The 20,434-nt window shown below is 46.3% G+C and overlaps 1 protein-coding gene across 1 annotated transcript in view; it reads left to right on the forward strand.

Annotated features, from left to right (window-relative positions):
- GALNT8 (polypeptide N-acetylgalactosaminyltransferase 8) overlaps positions 1-17,548 on the forward strand; it is a 37,253-nt gene extending 19,705 nt beyond the window's left edge. Inside the window, exons 4-11 of the mRNA XM_006053548.3 lie at positions 3,188-3,371; positions 4,719-4,916; positions 5,609-5,723; positions 8,755-8,940; positions 10,544-10,681; positions 11,766-11,861; positions 12,834-13,001; positions 17,318-17,548. Coding sequence (XP_006053610.3) covers positions 3,188-3,371; positions 4,719-4,916; positions 5,609-5,723; positions 8,755-8,940; positions 10,544-10,681; positions 11,766-11,861; positions 12,834-13,001; positions 17,318-17,461 — 1,229 coding nt within the window. The 3' untranslated portion in view covers positions 17,462-17,548. The remainder of the gene's footprint in view (positions 1-3,187; positions 3,372-4,718; positions 4,917-5,608; positions 5,724-8,754; positions 8,941-10,543; positions 10,682-11,765; positions 11,862-12,833; positions 13,002-17,317) is intronic.
- The last annotated feature ends 2,886 nt before the right edge of the window (positions 17,549-20,434 follow it).

The raw sequence follows: 20,434 nt of genomic DNA on the forward strand, positions 1-20,434 counted from the left end.
CTGCCCACGCAGGAGATGCAGGAGATGCCCATGCAGGAGATGTAGGAGGTGCAGGTTCTATCCCTGAGTCAGGAAGTTCCCCTGGAGGAGGGCATGGCAACCCACTCCAGTATTCTTGCCTGGAAAATTCCATGGGCAGAGGAGCCTGGGGGATAACAGTCCATAGGGTTGCAAAGAGTCAGACACGACTGAGCATGCACACCCTCCACCCCCCCCACACACACATGAGGACAGAAAGTTGGGTTTCTCATGGAGGGAAAAGAGAGGGACTGTTTATTGACTGTGCTGGGCACATTAATCTTCCCATAGTCGAGACAGGGGATGATCCTCTTGGTCACACAGAAGAAGAAACTAAGAGAGAGAGGTCACACAATGTGCTCCAATCACGTGGTCAATCTGCAGTCAGTTGGGCCCATGCACCATGAAGGAGACCGCAGGAAGAGAGGTGGGTCCAAAGGAAAACCCCAGATACCAGGAAGAGATTCAGAATCATCCCCTAGGAGGAAACCCCAATCTTCCTGGGTATTTAAGCCTGGAGAGAAGGGAGCTCTGGGTGCTGAGACTCTCCACAGTGGCTGGGTCTCTTGCTCAGGCCCTGCCCTCTCCCCCAACCTGGTCCAGTCCCCCCTGAGATGACACAGGAAGTGGAAGGCAGTGCACTTGAGTCTTCACTTTATGGAATCTCAGTTCCTCCCTTACAAGCTCTATCCCTTGAGTGACTTACTTCTCCACTAGTTTCCTTATCTGCAAAGCACGGATGTTGAGAATAATCATGATCTCATGGACTAGAGTGAGAATTAAAGAGGTAGTAATAGCAGTTAACATCATTTATTCTAAATACCTTATGTTCATTAAGTATTTGAAGCCAAAGAAAGTTCTAGGCTGTTCCAGACCCTATGTATAACACAACCTGCTCACTTGGGTCAGGAACCCATTTGTGTCTTCCAAGGGGATAATTTGTTTGGGAGGGCATGGCAGAGGGAACTTTTGGTCATTCTTTGACTGGTGTCATTAGGGCAAGCAATCACCTTCTCTCTCAGTAACCATGGAAACAGCAGCCAGTTTGAGCCTGCACTGAATTATGTATTGTGTTAAAATCTTTTTCGTTTGTGTTAAATTGAGGAAAATGATCGGAAGTCTCTACCACATCAGCCACAGGAGAAGCTTACTACTCATGTGACTTTAGGTGGTGGCGAGTCTCTCAGTTACTTCATGTCTCCAGTGTTGCCATCTGTAAAATAATAGTGCTTCCTCACAGGGCTGTTGGGGAATTAACACATGTAGAGTCCTCAGCCCAGGGCTTGTCCCTAGTAAATGTTAGCTAGCGTAATTCTCCTTGTCCTCACCATCAATAGTAGTAAGATTGAAATGCTACACATTGACATGAGAGGTGTACCCACTTCCTTTGTCCCCTCTAGATATGAAGCTTAATTTGCATCAAGTTAAATATTTCAAAGGTCAAGGGATTTAATCCAAGCTTTTCAAAAATGATAGGAATACATAGACATATTTTTTAAAACAGAGGAGAGAGAGAAGAAGAAACTGTGAACACTGTGGAATAGAGAATCTTGTTTGTATATTTTGGAGATTGTTGTTCAATCATTCAGTTGTGTCTGACTCTTTGTGACCCCATGGACTGCAGCACACCAGGCTTCCCTGTCCATCACCATCTCCTGGAGCTTGCTCAAACTTTTGTCCATTGAGTCAGTGATGCCATCCAACCATCTCTTCCTCTGTCATCCCCTTCTCTTCCTGTGTTCAATCTTTCCTAGCATCAGAGTCTTTTCCAATGAGTTGGATCGTCACATCAGGTGCCCAAAATATTGTAGCTTCAGCCTCAGCATCAGTCCCTCCAGTAAATATTCAGGACTGATTTCCTTTAGGGTTGACTGGTTTGATCTCCTTGCAGTCCAAGGGACTCTCAAGAGTCTTCTCCATCACCACTGTTCAAAAGCATCAATTCTTTGACACTCAGCCTTCTTTATTTGGGGGATAAACTCATTAGATAGAAGCTGAAAAGTAGATTCATCTGGCATTCCATCCCAGTTGAGCCTCAGCAGGTCAAATAGGAATATATAAAAGAAGATGAAACAATTTCAGTTGTTTATGTGCTCTCTGTAAAATCTTGAGAGTTTAGCGGTGAAGATGATGTTCCAGGCTGTATCTGCAATGTCTGTCCATCAGCAACCCTATGTTAGTTAGGTCAGGTGTGTCCCATTCATTAAAAAAAAAACAAACTTTTATTGGAGTATAATTGCTCTACAATGTTGTGTTGGTTTCTACTGTACAGCAACATAAATCAGCTATATCCCCTCTTTTTTGAATTTCATTCCAATGTAAGTCACCTCAGAGCACTGAGTTCCCCGACCCAGGGATCAAACTCATGTCTCCTGCATTGCAGCCAGATTCTTTACTGTCTGAGCCACCAAGGAAATCCCAGGTTCTCATTAGTTATCCATTTTATATATAGTGTCATAGTGCATATATGTCAATCCCAGTCTCCCAGTCCATCTCACCCACATTTTCTCTCCTTGGTGTCCATGTTTGTTCTCTATCTGTGTCTCTATTTCTATTTTGCAAATAAGATCATCTATATCATTTTTCTAGATTCCACATTATGTGTTAATATGATATTTATTTTTCTCTTTCTGACTTACTTCATTCTGTGTAACAGTCTCTAGGTCCATCCATGTCTCTGCAAATGACACAACTTCATTCTTTTTTATGACTGAGTAATATTCCATTGTATATATGTACCACATCTTCTTTATCCATTCCTGTTGATGGACGTTTAGGTCACTTCCACATTCTGGCTATTGTAAATAGTGCTTCAGTGAACATTGGAGTGCATGTGTCTTTTCAAATTATGGTGTTCTCTGATCCCATTCATTCTTATAATAATTTCTCAATACACTTAAAGTACCTGTAACAGTGCCCAACACAGCAGTTTTACTGTGCTAACATAGTTTAACCTCAAGAGAAAGATTAGGAATGGGAACATTAATTCTGAGGATGGAAGGCAGAGGAGAAGCTGGTGTAGAGGAAAGACTCTTTTCTCAGTCAAGGCTGTAGAACTGCCCACCCTATGCTGGAGGTAGTCCAACCATTACGGTATCCTAGTATAAAATTTCTGCACCGTGTTGATTATTGAACTCAGAATTTCTATAGGTGTACCTTTGGTTGGCAGGAGAATTAAAGGCAGACTTGGATGAGAAGATTAAGCTTTACAACCAGAAGTATCCAGGACTCCTGAAGATAGTACGGCACACGGAGAGAAGAGGTCTGGCTGCAGCTCGCAACACCGGCAGGGAGGCGGCCACGGCTGATGTGGTTGCCATCTTGGATGCTCACATTGAAGTGAATGTTGGGTGGTAAGTCTCCAGGGGCTCCACATGGGGAAGCGGAGAGAGGAGAAATTGTAAATACAATGAGTAGAGACGGGATATTGTGGAAGTAGGGAAAGTCAGAACTTAAGAAAAGGGAAGCTCCAAAAACAGGATGTTTCTATTCAAGGACTTTGGTTGCCTACAGGAAGTAGTCTAGAGAAAAAACAATAGGCTTGGAGTATTGACAACTGAATACAAACCCTGACTATGTCAGATATTTTGTGACTTTGAATGAGTCACAACTTAGGGCTTCCCTGGTGGCTCAGCAGTAAAGAATCTGCCTGCCAATGCTGGAGATGCAGGTTCGGTCCCTGGCTTGGGAAGATATCCTGGAGTAGGAGATGGCAATACACTCCAGTATTCTTGCCTGGATCCCCAAGGACAGAAGAGCCTTGTAGGTTACAGTCCATGGGGTTGCAAAAGAGTCAGACACAACTTAGCAACTAACAAACAAATTACTTTATCTGTAAAATGAAGAGACTCAGTTCAGTTCAGTCGCTCAGTCATGTCCAACTCTTTGTGACCCCATGGACTGCAGCATGCCAGGCTTTCCTGTCCATCACCAACTTCCAGAGCTTGCTGAAACTCATGTCCATTGGAGTCAGTGATGCCATCCAACCATCTCATCCTCTGTTGTACCCTTCTACTCCTGCCTTCAATCTTTCCCAGCATCAGGGTCTTTTCCAATTAGTCAGTTCTTCACATCAGGTGGCCAAAGTATTGGAGCTTCAGCTTCAGCATCAGTCCTTCTAATGAGTATTCAGAATTGATTTCCTTTAGGATTGCCTGGTTTGATCTCCTTGCAGTCCAAGGGACTCTCAAAAGTCTTCTCCAGCATCACAGTTCAAAAGCATCAATTCTTCAGCACTCGGCTTTCTTTATGGTCCAACTCTCACATCCATACATGAAGAGACTACCTTTTGGTAATTCTTAAGATTTTCCCAGGAAGTTACATGATATGAAGAGCTGTGTTATTCAAAGTATGTGGGGAATCAGATAGTAAAGAGATGTTATTTTGGAAGCAGGGAGACTCAAGAAGTAAGACAAATTCAGGCAGATGCTGATAGCCCTTCTCACAGTGGCTTGGGCGTGGTACTTGGGTACCCCAGTTTCAAATGTGCTCTTGACTGGGGTCAGCTGCCAGCAGCCCCAGCTATTTCTCAAACCTGCAGATTCTCGGGACTCTGGAGAGTTCTGCCTACTAGCCAGTGTGGCCTGAGTGAAGAAGGTGGTCAGGGTCAGGACAAGGGGATGGGATGGAGAAGCTTTGTCTGCTCACTTTGACTATTATCCTCAAATCCCACCTGGGTCTGTTACACACCCTTCTTGCAGGGCTGAGCCCATCTTGGCTCGGATTCAGGAAGACCGCACTGTGATCGTATCTCCTGTGTTTGACAACATTCTTTTTGACACCTTTGAACTGATTAAATATGCACTGGCGGTTGACGGGTTTAACTGGGAACTCTGGTGCCGCTATGATGCACTGCCGAAAGCCTGGGTTGATCTCCACGATGTCACTGCTCCTGTGAGGTCAGTCTGCATGAGCTCGGGAAACTTGATTAGTCTGGGGGAAGTCAGGGATGAATGGTCTGGGCTTTGTTTGTTCTTGGTGGTAGTCTTAGGAGTGGGGTGAGAAGAGCAGAGGAGTTGGGGTGAAGGACAGGGTATAGAGAAAAAAAAGAAGCAGATCTCATAACCGACAAGGACCTACTGTAGAGCACAAGGAACTCTGCTCTATGTTATGTGGAAGCCTGGATGGGAGTGGAGTTTGGGGGAGAATGGGTACATGTCTATGTATGGCTGAGTCCCTTCACTGTTCACGGGAAGCTATCACAACGTTGTTAATTGGCTATACCCCAATACAAAATGAAAAGTTAAAAAAAGAGCTGATCCCAGAAAAGAAATCACAGATACTTTGGCTATTTAAGGAATTTTAAGCAAAATAAAGCAAAGTGTATAATGTTACAGAAAACATTTCAGCCCCTTTAAGCATTTATCAGGCTATGAAGTAGGGATACCAAGATTGATTTCAATATAATCTGAGACGGGAAGGCTCTATGCACTTAGTTCAGCCTGAGGGTTTGGGGAAAGCTTTCAGGATAAGAAGAAGCTTTGGTAGAGAGAGTTTCAAAGGCTACATCATCGCTGAGCTTCCTACCTGTCACCTTCATCCTGATATTCTGCGTCCAGGTTTAGTGACTCTCTTGCCGTGTGCTCCACAGAAGTCCTTCCATCATGGGCATCCTGGCTGCCAACAGGCTCTTCTTGGAAGAAATTGGCTCTCTGGATGGTGGGATGCTGACCTATGGAGGAGAGAATGTGGAACTTAGCCTGAGGGTATGTACGTTTCCATTCTCATTATGGGACAAAACAGAAGGGTAAGGTAGAGGAACTCTGGAACCTTGGAACAAGGATGGATGCCATTGGCTCAAGAGGTGAACAAATTCTCATGTTTCCAGGTCACTAAGGAGAGGTTGTGGAACTTCTAGAGTGGAGCGTCTTGGTATAGGTCTGTATATTCTGGGAGATATTGCTGGAAAGATGGTGTCCCTATTTTCTTGAGGACTTCAGGCATTTTCCAAACATCTCCTGACATACACCAACTTTGGGGTGGGTGGTTCTCTGCAAGACCAGTCAGAAACTGGAATGGGCAGAGAGACCAGAGGATAAAGATGTGTGGGCAGCCAATCTGTCCCCCTATGGACAGTCAAGCAGCTGACAGGATGACATGAGTTCATGTCCATTTTCTTTCATGATCTGTTCCCCAGTTTTGTTGTTTAGTCCCTAAGTCAGGTCCAACTCTTTTGCATCTCCATGGACTGTAGCAACTGAACACTTGAGTGGACTGTAGCCCTTCTGGAACTTTTGTCCATGGAATTTTCCCAGGCAAGAATCCTGGAATGTGTTGCCATTTTCTTCTCCAGGAAATCTTCCTGACCCAGGGATCGAACCCTCATCTCCTGCATTGCAGGCGATTCTTTTCCTATGAGCCACCAGGGAAGCTTCAGTTTATTTCTCTCCTTAGGATGACAGTGCAGGTCAAACATGATAAATAACTTGAAATGATTTATAAACGTGTGAGAATTAGAATCCTTGTTTGATTTCTGTGACAGAGGCCAAAATAACAGAGATTTAAATGAGATATAAATTAATTCCTGTAACAATTTGAACATGAGCAGTTCAGGATTCAGATGACAGTTCCAGTCTTCCCTGGTGGCCCAGCGGTAAAGAATCTACCTACAACCCAGGAGACCGCCTACAACGCAGGAGACGTGGGTTTGATCCCTGGGTTGGGAAGATCCCTGGAGTAGGAAGTGGCAACCCGCTCCAGTATTCTTGCCTGGGAAATCCTATGGACAGAGGAGCCTGGCTAGCTACAGTCCATGGGGTCACATGAGTTGGACATGACTTAGTGACTAAATTACCACCAGTAGGGTGTTGGGAACCAAGTCTCTTCCATCTCATTGTTCTGATACACTCAACGCCACATCTGTATTCTCATCGGTATGAAGAGAACAGCTTCTCAGGTGGCTCAGTGATAAAGAACTTGCCTACCAAAGCAGGAGATGTAAGAGATGCAGATTAGATCCCTGGGTCAGGAAGATCCCCTGGAGGAGAGCATGGCAACCCTCTCCACTCATTCCAGGCTCCTTTGTCCATGGCATTCTCCAGGCAAGAATACTAGAGTGAGTTGCCGTACCCTCTGAAGAGTCATTTTTCCCCTTTCTTGATAAAACAGTTTGCCCGCATTCAGCTTCCGTGGTTTGTGTGTGTGGCCATTTGTCCTTTCAAACCTCTAAGTGTTTGCTAGGATGTACATTTCTCTAGGAACAGACCTTGGAGAACATCAGAGCTGCATGTGATGTTTTATTCTGACACCTAGAGGCCACGGCAGTGATGGAGCTCCTGGATGTGTATAAATACAGATGGAGTTTTGGTCTGATGGGGGAGAAAGTACACCCACTCTGGTTCAGCACCTTGTGTATCCCTGGCTCTGTGCCAGAGCATCACAGAATCCTTCTGGCTTTGTCATTTCTTAGCTGGTAAGGGTGGGCCCATTACCTTAATAGGAATAATCATAATACCTATGTGGTGAGGACTAACTTCCTGAAAAATGTCGGGATGGTTTGTGATGCAAAGTAAGCTACTATAATCAGAAACTTCCTGTTTCTTTTCCTGTGTTTCAGAGAAGGAGGGAGGGAGTGGAGGGTGGGTGTGTGTGGGGACGTCTGGCAAGTGGGAATAAATTGAGACAGAAAAATCTGAAAGCTGTTGGTCTAGGATAACCCCTCCCAAGGTTTTTTAACTGAGCCACTGGACCTGAGATGTTCAGGGATTTGCAGGCATGAGTGCGGTAGGTTGCTAACCGCTTCTGGAAGGGCTTCCCTGGAAGCTCAGACAGTAAAGAATCCTGCAATGCTGGAGACCTGTGCACAATCGCTGGATCGGGAAGATCCCCTAGAGGAGGGCATGGCAACCCACTCCAGTATTCTTGCCTGAATCCCCATGGACAGAGGTGCCTGGCGGTCTGCAGTCCATGGAGTCACCAAGAGCTGGACACGACTGAGCGACTAAGCATAGTAACTGGACCAGCTAGTATTTCCCAGAAAATGCAGCTCACTTGGACATCCATGAAGAGAACACACTCATCATTAGATGTATCTTCTACAGGGATGAAGTAGTAAATCTACATCTACTAGTTCTATTGTCTACTGGGACAAAGACAGTATTTTTAAATATTTTAAGCCACATATTAGAATGTATGGACTGACAAGTATGTGTGTTTCCATCAGGATAAGAAGAAAGAATGTTAACGACTAGATCATAAGTCAGCGTATCTCTTGGACAAGAATTACGTGTACTAGTTATCAATTGCAGTGTAACAAAATTATCACAAACTTAGTGGCTCAAAGCAAGATCCATTGATTATCTCACGGTTCCTGTGGGTCAGAGCCTACACCTGGTGGGATTTCTGGAGCTTCTGAGTGACAGGAGAGGAGCACTATTTTTTCAATGAATAGGTTGGGAGGCTCATAGAGACAGGTAGAAGGACTGAATTTACATTCTGTTAAAATTTTTTTTTTTAATGTGGACCATTTTTTGTCTTTATTGAACTTTTTACAATATTGCTTCTGGTTTATGTTCTGGATTTTTGGTTACCAGGCATGTGGGATCTTGGTTCCCCGACCAGGGATCAAACCCTCACCCCCTGCAGTGGAAGCGTGGAGTCTTAACCGCTGGACTGCCGGGGAAGTCCCTACACTCTTTAAAAAGTGGTTCTGAAGAGTGGTGTCCCCGTCAACAGGCTGTGCTCTTACGTCTGTGTGTCCAGCTTGCCCGGGCGATTTTGTTTTTCCTTCCCTTGCAGGTGTGGCAATGTGGAGGTAAGATTGAGGTCTTGCCCTGCTCCCGAGTCGCCCACCTGGAGAGACACCACAAGCCCTACTCTTTAGACCTGAGAATTCCCTTGAAGCGGAACGCCCTGAGAGTGGCTGAAATCTGGATGGACGAGTACAAAGACATGGTCTACATGGCCTGGAACATACCTCTCCAGGTTTGTCCTGGATGGGACAGAAGCTGAGAAGGATGGAGGAGGAGGAAAGGGAGGTGGTCCTGGTGGGAATGGGAAGGGACAAGAGCCCAAGCTTAGTCTGCTCACTGCACGATGGGCCAATGAATCCAAGAGATGAGGTGTTGAGGCAGGGAATATGACTTTATTCACCAGAAAATGGCAAAGGAATGTCTCAAAATAGCCATCTTATGCCATCTGGATGTCCTGTTCTTTTATAGATCAGAGATGGAGGGGAGGAAGGTGAGGAAACAAAGTAAAAAGGCCATTAATCTTGCAAACATCTCCTAGGACTGCAAGCCTTAGGCAAGGAGTGTGTTAATTTCTTCCTTCCTGCCATCCACAGGTGGACAGGTTTCTCAACAAAGGCACTTTAAGAGTCAGGCAGAGTGGCAGGATTCTCCGAGGCAGCCCATTAGGTGTGATTATAACAAGAGCAAGGGAAAGCAAGTCAAAGAAGCAGTTTCAGCCTGGAGTCAGAATTGGCTTCTCTCTGCAACAGGGCCACTCCAGCCCTAAAGACCTGAAGTCACGTCCTCCCTGTGAGGGCAATGGCATTCGCGTTTGTGTCCCAGGACTAAGTTTCTGGCATGCACGGCTATCATCACGTAGCTCTGGCATAAGGTTTATTTTTTATTATTCTAAGTTTACCAATGAAGAAGCGGACACACCACACAGAGAATGGAAGGGGAAAAGTTGGTTAAGGTAAGAAGGTCCTAAGAGCAGAGATAGGATTCAAACCAAGGAAACTTCTAGATTCTGTGCTCTTCATCCATCATCTATACCAGGGGATTCCTTGTGGGGCAGGAGTGGACAAGGATTCACTGTCTTAAGAGGAAATGAACACAGCGGTGGGGTGAGGAATGGTGGTAGAAGGCCATGTAATTCTACTGGACACACGTGAACAAGGAAAACCTCCTTGGCTAAGGTCACATGGTTGGCCTTAGTCCCTGAGGCTGATATGACATGCTGTCTCTGTCCCTGAGCTGCGGCTCTGGGTTCAAGCATCCTTCCACTTTGATTCCCCACAGACACCACTTCTAGGACGTCTCCTTTAACCTCCCAGTCTTGCGGCCAGCATGCTCCTTTTGGGAGCCTTTCCTGGCCATCATGAGAACCATTTTGTGCCTGATTGATGTGCATATCATCTCAAACAGGAGCAGTCTGCATCAGCTTGCTACTGATGAGACATAAACCTGGATACGCAAACCTTGAAAGTGCCTCTGAGACCAGCAGAAATTCCTAGGGGTCAAGCTTCTTCCAATTTCCCTGGAAAACTATACATGATAAAGGTTATCTTACAGGGAATCAGGAAAATACTTGCTTCCCTCCTGCACTATCTGTTTCCCTGATGCCTTAGTGGTAAAGAACATGCCAGCCAATGCAGGAGACACAGGTTCGATTCCTGGGTCAGGAAGATTCCCTGGAGGAGGAAATGGCAACCCACTCCAGTATTCTTGCCTGGGAAATCCCATAGACAGAGGAGACAGTCCATGGGGTTGCACAGAGTCAGACACATCTGAGCACACCCACATGGTGGAGTCCAGGGTGTTACAGAGTGCAACCATGTTCCATGTTTTCTTTGCAGAACTCCGGAATCGATTTTGGAGACATTTCTTCCAGAATGGCACTCCGGAAGAAACTGAAATGCAAAACTTTTGACTGGTATCTGAAAAATGTTTATCCTCTCCTGAAACCAGTCCGCAGCATTGTGGCCTATGGAAGAGTACGTTTTAGGAAACTGCATTGCAGGTTTTAAACATTTGCCTGTAAAAGATGAAGAGATCTGAGACTCATGACTTTCCGGACAAGGGTTTTCAAAACCCATTCCCCCCCATTCTCTTCCTACCCCCAACTCTCTCTTCCAACCCTCTTGGTTTTCTTTCCTCTCTCACTCTCCAGTCTCCTTCTCCTTCCCTCTGTCTCTGGTTCCTTAGCTTGTAAACATCAGCCCTTGCCCTGACCCTCACAGTTCCTCAGTCCACCAGGGTGTGTGGCCTCACCCCCCTCAATGCGGGTGTAAGAGCCCTTCCTTTACCTGTGCTATAACGGTCTGAGGAGTGGATGTTCCTGTTGTAGCCACGTGTTCTGGGAAACAAACTCACTCAGAAGGACATTGCAGATAGTGGAGTGCAGTTTATTACACCGCGGGCCCAAGGCAGAGTCTCCTCTTAGCCAAGGACCCTGACCAGTTTTTGTGAAAACCTTATATACCCTAAGTGTACGTGCCCAAACCCCCCTCCCCAAATTCCCTGAAACTAGTCTGAACAAAGGAAAAGAAAGATACAATCAAAGTTAATCCGTGATCCGTATGCCTTAAGCCTAGGTAGCTAACAGTGGACAATTATCAATAAGCCTGTGGTCATACTCCAATAAGCATAATAGAATTTATGATTCTATTTGGTTACACAGATAATTAGGGTATTTTTTTAGGCAATGGGGAGTCTAGGTACAAGCCCTGGGTCTCTTCCATCCGGGGGGGTCTGGTTTTCCAGTTGGTATGTCGTTTCCCTAGGTACTGGAAGTACTGGACATATAGCTCAAAGTCCACAGCCCGGCCCAAGATGGAGTCCTGCTTTCAAGATGGAGCCTGTTCTGTCTCTTTCCTGCTTCATTCCCAGGAAGCGCATCACAGCAGAGTTTCACTTCGGCATTTGTCTAGTGCTTAGAAAGTGGCTGCCAGGATCTCAAACCCTTGCCCCTTTTGGGTACTCTTGGAGTACTGGCAAAGGTGCAGGGCCCTGGGAGGGTCAGGGAATGTCCTTCTCTGCCTCTTTCCAACCGTGTTGCTCTGTGGTTTGCTCCCTCAGATGAAAAACACGTTGGATGAACGCGTCTGCCTGGACCAGGGAGCTGTCCCAGGCGACACCCCCATCATGCATTACTGCCATCAATACAGTCCCCAGGTATCGTCCTGCCCCGGCCCCCTGGTCAGTCTGTTGTGGCTCAGCCCCTGGCAGGTTTGGACTTGGTGTTAGGTGATGTGGAGACAGGAGCTGAGCGGCCTGGGTAATCGGTCAAGGAGAAGCCCAAACTTGTGCTTTGTAACTCAGCCCTTCCAAGCTCACCTGAGAGGTCATTCCATCTCAGGTACAGGAAGGGTGCTTGGAAAGACTGCACTCTCTATGGTAATACCTTCATTGAAAACAACCTCCAATCCCTTCCTTTCCTCCTCCTCCCCTGCCCCCTTCCATCCTCTTGCTGCCCCTTGTGTGCCTTGGAAGGTGGAGAGGTGATGCTCCCTGTGGCTTCTTCCATAGAGAAGGAAACAGAGGGTTAGGGAAGAGAGAAGCTGAATGGAAGCCCCTCCATGGGGTAGGAGAGATTGGGGACCACGTGGAGGGCGCACCCAGAGGACTTTTTCCAGCTCTCATGTTACTTTGCATGTTGCCCTCATGGGAACCTTTTGAGGTCTGCAGGGTAGATAGCATTGATAAAAAAAAAAACCCCAAAAAACCAGAGACACGAAAACAACCAATTTGTCCAAGTTCACAGAGCAAGGTAGGGAGTGATTGAGCATTTGAAAGGTTTTCTGACAACAAGTCCTTAGCTGGGGTTTATAATGACAGCTTCTGAAGTTGAGTTGTGTTGTTTCTGTTTTCCCAGTTAAGCTCCCTCATCCAGTAGGAAATGATTCTATTGGAGCCCTCATGTGGAAGGAAGCAGGCTAGTGTCTTTTTGTCATGCCTGATCTTCTTTCTTGAATCAGCTGGGGATGGGGAAGAGAACAGAGGAGACTCCTGATTACCCAGGAATGCTCAAGGATTCCTCCATGGTGACTGGGTGTCTAAGGGACCCAAGGCAGTCTTTATGTCCTCTGTGAGGTCAAGGGCATCCCTGATTGAGGGTCCATGGCAGATCCCTTTGTTCTCTTGCAGAATGTCTACTATCACCTAACTGGGGAATTCTATGTGGGACCACTGATTGCACAGAGAGACGCTGATGATCGCTGTCTGACAGACCCTGGCAAAGGGGAGAAGCCCACTTTAGAGCCATGTTCCAAGGCAGTCAAAGATAGACTGAACATACATTGGGATTTTAAACCAGTGAGTCACATGTTTTTGTTTCTTTTTAAGATAAATATATTAATGTATAGTCTGAGAGTTGGACCATAAAGAAGGCTGAGTGCTGAAGAATAGGTACTTTGGAATTGTGATGCTGGAGAAGACTCCTGAGAGTCTCTTGGACTGCAAGGAGACCAAATCAGTCAATCCTAAAGGAAATCAACCCTGAATATTCATTGGAAAGACTGATGCTGAAGCTGAAGCTTCAATACTTTGGCCACCTGATGTAAACAAAGAGCTGACTCATCAGGAAAGACCTTGAAGCTAAGAAAGATTGAGGTTAAGAGAGGAGGGCAGCAGAGGATGAGATGGTTAAATAGCATCACTGACTCAGTGAATGTGAATTTGAGCAAACTCTGGGAGATAGTGGAGGACAGAGGAGCCTGATGTATTTCATTCTGTAGTCGCAACAATGAGAAGGACAAACAACAATATAGTCTGAGAAGTTCAGATTTGATCTGGTAGTGTTTTTGAAAGATTAATTTTGTGGCAGTGTGTAGGGAAAAGCCTAGAAATTTTTCTAGTCTGAGCATGAAACACTGGGCATAAAATACTGACTGTGTTTACCCAAGTGGGGTGGCCAAGGTAAAAAATATTGGACTCTGTTGTAACTCAATTCAGAGTTTGCCTTCTAATCCTAATTCGGTCTTCTTTAGCTATTCTCCTATCCTTTTTTGAGACTCAGTTTCTTCATCTTGATGATAATTTATAATTTCTACTTTACAAACCTGTGGAGATGACTTAATGAGATGATGTGTGTAAAGCAATTATCATGGTGTGTGGCCCATATAAAGGGTTCAACAATATTAGCTTTTGTGATCATCAGAGAGTCTGGAGCATTGGGCTGAAAATCAACAGGAACTGATGTAAAAGCTCTGATTTAACATCATCGTCAGTTGACTAAGAACAGGGTAGAGGGAATCCGGCAGGAGTCATGTGGCAGTGGCTTGAGGGATGAGGCTGACTACAACCTATGTGTGAATCTACCATGTGCTGAGGCTACGTTCTTAAGCCACATTGGCAGGAATGGGATGTCCTGAGGGAGGAGGGTAGGCAATGTTTTGTCTGTGAGAGTATCTTTGAGCATCTTGGTGCTGTGTTAGGTTCACGTTTCAAGAGACATGGACTTATCTAATAATAAGTCTTAAAGCTAATAACCCCTTGAGGAATGCTATGAACTGTCTCTAGGAAAACATACATATATACCTAAAGCAGAGACATTACTTCGCCGACAAAGGTCCATATAGTCAAAGCTACGGTTTTTCCAGTAGTCACGTATGGATGTGAGAGTTGACCATAAAGAAAGCTGAGCAACGAAGAATTGATGCTTTTGAACTGTGGTGTTGGAGAAGACTCTTGAGAGTCCCTTGGACTGCGAGGAGATCCAACCAGGCCATCCTAAAGGAAATTCTGAATGATGATGAAGCTGAAGCTCCAATACTTTGGCCACCTGATGTGAAGAGCTGACTCATTGGAAAAGACCCTGATGCTTTGAAAGATTGAAGGCAGGAGGAGAAGGGGAGCATGGAGGATGAGATGGATGATGGCATCACCGATGTGATGGACACGAGTTTGAGCAAGCTCTGGAAGTTGGTGATGGACAGGGAAGCCTGGTGGGCTGCAATCCATGGAGTCACAAAGAGTCGGACACAACTGAGCAACTGAACTGAACTGAAGGTGCACAGTTTTTCAAGTATTTTGTTGAAGAATTTTTTTTGGTCTGAGTTCATTAGAGATAATGGTCTGTATCAGGGTGATTTTTGTTGTTGTTTGGTCACAAAGTCATGTCCCACTCTTTTGAGACCCCCATGGAATGTAGCCCGTCAGGCTCCTCTGCCCTTGGGATTTCCCAGGCAAGAATACCGGAGTGGGTTGCCATTTCCTTCTCTAAGGGATCTTCCCAATCCAGGGTTCAAATCCACACCTCTTGCATTGGCAGATGGTTTCTTACACACTGAGCCTCCAGGGAAGCCTATACATTGTAATAACCAAGATTTATTGAGTATATATTTAAGTACCAAACATTGGAATAAACACTACCTAATTTAATCCTTATCCAAATCTTATAAGAGATGTATTACCATAGCTCAACTTTATCTGTGAAGTAACTAAAGCACAAAGAAGTCAAACAACATCCCCTAGGTCACATAGCATATCCAGGATTCAAACACAGAATCATATCCATTGTTTTTGCCTCATTGCTTGGGAAGTTTGATTCTTAAAGGGAGAAAAATACTGAATGTTGGTTGAAAAAGATGGTAGAGTTAGGAGCTTTTTTTCCCTTCTCGAATATTAGAACATTTGGATATATTTAAAGTCAGCAGGAAAGGAATCTGCCAAGAGGGAGAAATAAGAGAAGGATGTTAGACAGGAAGGGTGTTTCTTCAGCATCAGGGATGGCTGGGCTCCGAGCACAGGGAGGCTGACAGCAGAGACAGACAGGGCAGTCCTCTGAGACCACCCCTGAGATTGCTCATGGCCCTTGGGGCAGGGATAGATTGGCTGGAAGCAAGGTCTTTTGACAAAGGAACAAATAAAGGCATTTAGTGAAGGTGGTTGAGGGGTAAAAGTGTACTGAGGAGGCCTGGGCAAGGAGCCTGCAGGAGTCAGCCAAGCTCTGAGGCCAGGCTGCTCCAGGCACTTCTGGGGACAGGCTACTCGGTTAATGGACCCTCTCCAGGAGCACTCTGTGGTCCAGGAATGGGCCCAGAGAATGGAGCCATGGGAGTGATGGAGGCAGTTGAAGAACAGGAGGGCAGCCCTGAATGACCGATGCTGGATGGATACATCCAGGGAGGTGTGGAGGTGGCCGGCAGAGGGAGACCCAGGTGGCAAGGGAGGAGTCAGGTGAAACTGGGGGAGCAGGGTCATTGGGGGCAGTCTGTGGTTGGAAGAGATGAGAGGCAGGGATGCGGGGGTCAGAGAGGGAGCAGAGATTTGGACTTTCAGTTCAGTTCAGTTCAGTTCAGTAGCTCAGTCATGTCCGACTCTTTGCGACCCCATGAACTGCAGCACACCAGACCTCCCTGTCCATCACCAACTGCCAGAGTCCACCCAAACCCATATACATTGAGTTGGTGATGCCATCCAACCATCTTATCCTCTGCCGTCCCCTTCTCCTCCTGCCCTCAATCTTTCCCAGCATAAGAGTCTTTCCCAATGAGTCAGCTCTTGGCATTGTAGAGAGCAGCAACCCACTCCAGTATTCTTGCCTGGAGAATCCTATGGACAGAGGAGCCTAGCGGGCTATAGTCCATAGGGTTGCGAAGAGTCAGACATGACTGAGCGACTAAACAGCAGCTCTGCTTGGTGTCAAGGAAATGGGGAGGGGTAGGTCATGGATGGGGAGCAGTGAACTTCTCACCAGACATCTGCCTGGATGCTGTGAACTCTGAGGATATAGGGAACTGTTTCACCAGGGCACTGAGGCAGATTCCTGCAAAGTGGTGGAGAGTGGGGTGGGGAGTAGAAAAGCTAGGAAAGGGGGACAGGGCCAGGACAGATGGCATGACCCTCAGTGTCAAGGTGAGCAGGTAAGGAGCAAAGAGGTCAGGGGTGATGAAGGTGGCACAAGGGGGCACAGAGTAGGACGCCGTCCCTCCCTTGGCCCCGTGAGGATGGGGAAAGGCAGAGACGAGCTAAGATCTGTTGCACGTCTTCCATGTCAGGCAGAGCTCAGTCAGTATTAACCCTGGAATGGTCATCTGCCCACATCCCTCTCTCTGTTAACGGAGCAAGCGTTCAACCCAGACTCTTTGACTTTAAAGCCCTCAGTGTTTCCAGCAGTAAACCTTGGTGAAGCCCCCACAACAAGGGGGCAGAAACTGCCCCTCAGAGAAAGCAGGTGGAGAAAACAGGCTGAGATTCTTGAATGGGGCTTTTGCTCCTGTCTCACCAGAGCGCCTTGCTGGTGGGAGGGAGGGTTCGGATGACTTTCATCAGCTCGGTGGTGAAGATGTAGAAAGGAGACCAAGTAGAGGACCGCGGTTCTCCAGGCTGCAGGCTGCCTTGCCAGCCATGCTGACCTGATGCTTCCAGATCAGGAGGGGTGGAGGAGAACAGAGGAACCAGCCCAGCACTGTTCACTCCCGGGTCTGGGATTAGCTCGCTGTAGGGGGAGGAGAGAAGGTTCTGGGTGATCTAACTCTGCGCTTGGCTTCCTGTCTCCTCTGGATGACTTGCTGAGGACTGAGGGAGCCCTCAGACTTGTATCGGAGCACGGCAGGCAGACTGGGAGCAGGCGAAGGGATGTTCTTCCAGGGTGTGTTCGTAATTTCACTCTTTCTCCTTCCATCCAGGGAAGAGCCGTTATCAACAGAGTCACCAAGCGATGTCTGGAGATGAAGAAAGACATCTGGGGTGGCTATACGCTTGTTCTCCAGGCCTGCACCACGCAAGTGTGGACAATCCAGTATGCTGTCCGAAACTGGGGGTCAGACTGAGGTCCAGTGATGCTCAGAGAGCGTGGGTTCTTGCCACAGCTCCCAATGCTGCTCAAAACAGAGAAGGGGGAGAGAAAGTGTGTGTGTGTGTGTGTGTGTGTGTGTGTGTGTGTGTTTACTGTAATTTCAGCTAGGACTGTCCTGAAAGGTGCAGATCGACCAGTAATTTTTTTTAAAAAAGCCCTCCATCCAGCCAGCCCCGCACCCCACAGCAGGTTTCTTTGGATTACCCTGTCTCTGCCACAGGGGCTGAGGGTATGAGGGGACACATATAACTAGTCAGTCCCGCTCTGCTCAGTGCGTGAAAATAGTGGAAAAAAATCCAAGCCCTTAAGGGTCTTTCTCTAAGGAGCTTATCACATTTAATAGGCTTGATTACCTGCTTCCTGCTACTATCCCTGAAAATTATGGAGAAATGAGGCTTGAAACAGAGGGGCATCACTTATTGGGACACAAAGAAGGGATTGTAGGTAAATAACTAAGACCAGTGGGTCCTTCCTGCTGCCCTTTGGATAAATCCTTTCCTATAGGTGGTGAGTTAGGCGGATCCGTCTAGGGGTGTCAGCTTCCATGAGGTCTTAGAAGCTGATAGGAGTGGGCGTCGGGGTGGGAGAGGAAGCAGAACGTGTGTGTGCTGTGTTGCTGGGTTTGCCTTTTGAGGACATCCTTTCATCTTTTCACATCAGGGTTACTTGGGTGTGATTCTGGGAATCATCAGGCTTCCTTTAAGCATCAGGCAGACGAGACACTGATAATTTAGCGCAGAATTAAGTCAGCTCAGGGTTTTTCAAGTAACTTTTTAGAAATGTACAAGGCATACATGTACAGCTTGATAAAGTGTTTTCAGTGACCGTACCCATATCGAGGACTAAAATGTTACTGCAATTAGAGATTTTATGATGAGAAATACGAAGAGGATAAATGTTAAGCAAATGTATAACTTTTAGCTTCTGCCCAGCACTTTGAAAGGAAAATGCAATTCATAGCTAATCTTTTTCTTTTTTTTTAAAGCATGTGCCCAATAGAAAAATGGGCAAAATTCACAATATTCTTAAAAGAAAAACTGTTTAACCTCACACATAGGGCAATGCAACTTAAAACTGTACTGAAATCATTTTTCACTTAATGGTGAAAATTTTAAAGTATAATGGCACATTCTGGTTAGTGGGACTGGAGAAGCAGGCAATCTCATGTTTTGATGGTAGGGCTGAAAACTGGTACAATGCTTTTGGGGGGGCTTCCCTGGGGGCTCAGACGGTAAAGTGTCTGCCTGCAATGCAGGAGACCCGGGTTCGATTCCTGGGTCGGGAAGATCCCCTGGAGAAGGAAATGGAAATCCACTCCAGCACTCTTGCCTGGAAAATCCCATGGACAGAGGAGCCTGGTAGGCTACAGTCCATGGGGTCGCAAAGAGTCGGACACGACTGAGTGAAGAAGCTTTGGCATTATCTAAAAATATTATACGTGTATTTTCTATTTGTGCCACTAATTCCACCTCTAGAAATTCATAGCTCCAAAAGCAAGAAAATATTTACATACAAAATAATTCCTTGCAGTGTTAATTGAAATCACAAAATGTTGGGGGAAAAAACCCATATACTCAAACATTGGAGAGTGGTCCACCCACTGGGGTGCAGCTATAAAAAAGAGTGAGGACCAGTTTTTGAATGGATAGTGATTTCCATTGCAAAAGGGGAAAAAGTGAAAGTGAAAGTCACTCAGTCGTGTCCAACTCTTTGCAATCCCATGGACTATACAGTCCATGGAATTCAGCCTCTAAAGTTATGTGCCTTTTAGGTCAAGCTTCCCTGTCCTTCACTAACTCCCAGAGTTTGCTCAAACTCATGCCCATTGAGTTAATGGTGCCATCCAAACATTTCATTCTCTGTTGCCCCCTTCTTCTCCTGCCCTCAGTCTTTTGCAGTATCAGGGCCTTGGTCTTCTTCCCAAAACACAGAGCCTGATTCTATAATCTTGAAGGAATATCACTTAAACCCAAGCCGAGGGACATTCTTCAAAATAAATGGTCTTTATACTTCGTGCGTCAGTCATAAAAAACAAAGACCGACTGAGGAACGGCCCTAGAGTAAAGGAGATTAAAGAGACAGGACAGGCCTCTCTTGTTTGCACCTCCTGCTGCTCTTGGATTCTGACACTTTCCAAAGAGAGACGGGCCTGAGACTGTGGTCAGGTGTCCGGGCCTGGTGGTCCCTTTTCTCCAGGCCCCAGGTGTCATCCACAGCAGCCTTGAGCATCCCAGTGGTCTTTAGGACAAGCACCTTCCTCATCTGTGCAAAATCTGAGATAAAGGGCCGAGGGCTGGGTCATAACAAACTGAGATTCTAGCAGTTCCAAAGTTAATCTCCTCCACAGTCCCTTTATTTTCCTTGCAATCCATTTTTACAATAGGAAATGTGCTTTTAGCTAATTTCCTAATTTTAAGGAAATTTGTAAAGTCCTTTACTTTAAAAAAGTGTATTTATCTTTGGTGTGCTGGGTCCTCCTGCTGCCTGTGGGCTTTGCTCTCTACTTGCTGTGCATATGCCTCTCATTGCAGAGGCTTCTCTTTTTGCAGTTCGTGGTCTCCAGAGGGCAGGCTCAGTAGCTGTGGTGTACAGGCTTCGTTGCCCTGTGACATATGGGATCTTCCCGACCCAGGGATTGAACCGGTGTTCCCTGCATTGCAAGGCAGATTCTTAACCATTAGACCACCAGGGAAGCCCCATAAAGTCCTTTTATAAAGATTAAGTGGAATAGAGTTAGGCCAGTAACGTCCTGGCAAAGACTGAAGGCAGGAGGAGAAGGGGATGACAGAGGATGAGATGGTTAGATGGCATTACCGACTCAATGGACATGAGTTTGAGTAAGCTCCGGGAGTCGGTGATGGACAGGGAGGCCTGGTGGGCTGCAGTCCATGGGGTCACAAAGAGTCAGATACAACTGAGCAACTGAACTGAACTGAGTAACGTTCTG

The sequence above is a fragment of the Bubalus bubalis genome, chromosome 4 (assembly GCF_019923935.1).
Source record: "Bubalus bubalis isolate 160015118507 breed Murrah chromosome 4, NDDB_SH_1, whole genome shotgun sequence".
Lineage (NCBI taxonomy): Eukaryota > Metazoa > Chordata > Mammalia > Artiodactyla > Bovidae > Bubalus > Bubalus bubalis.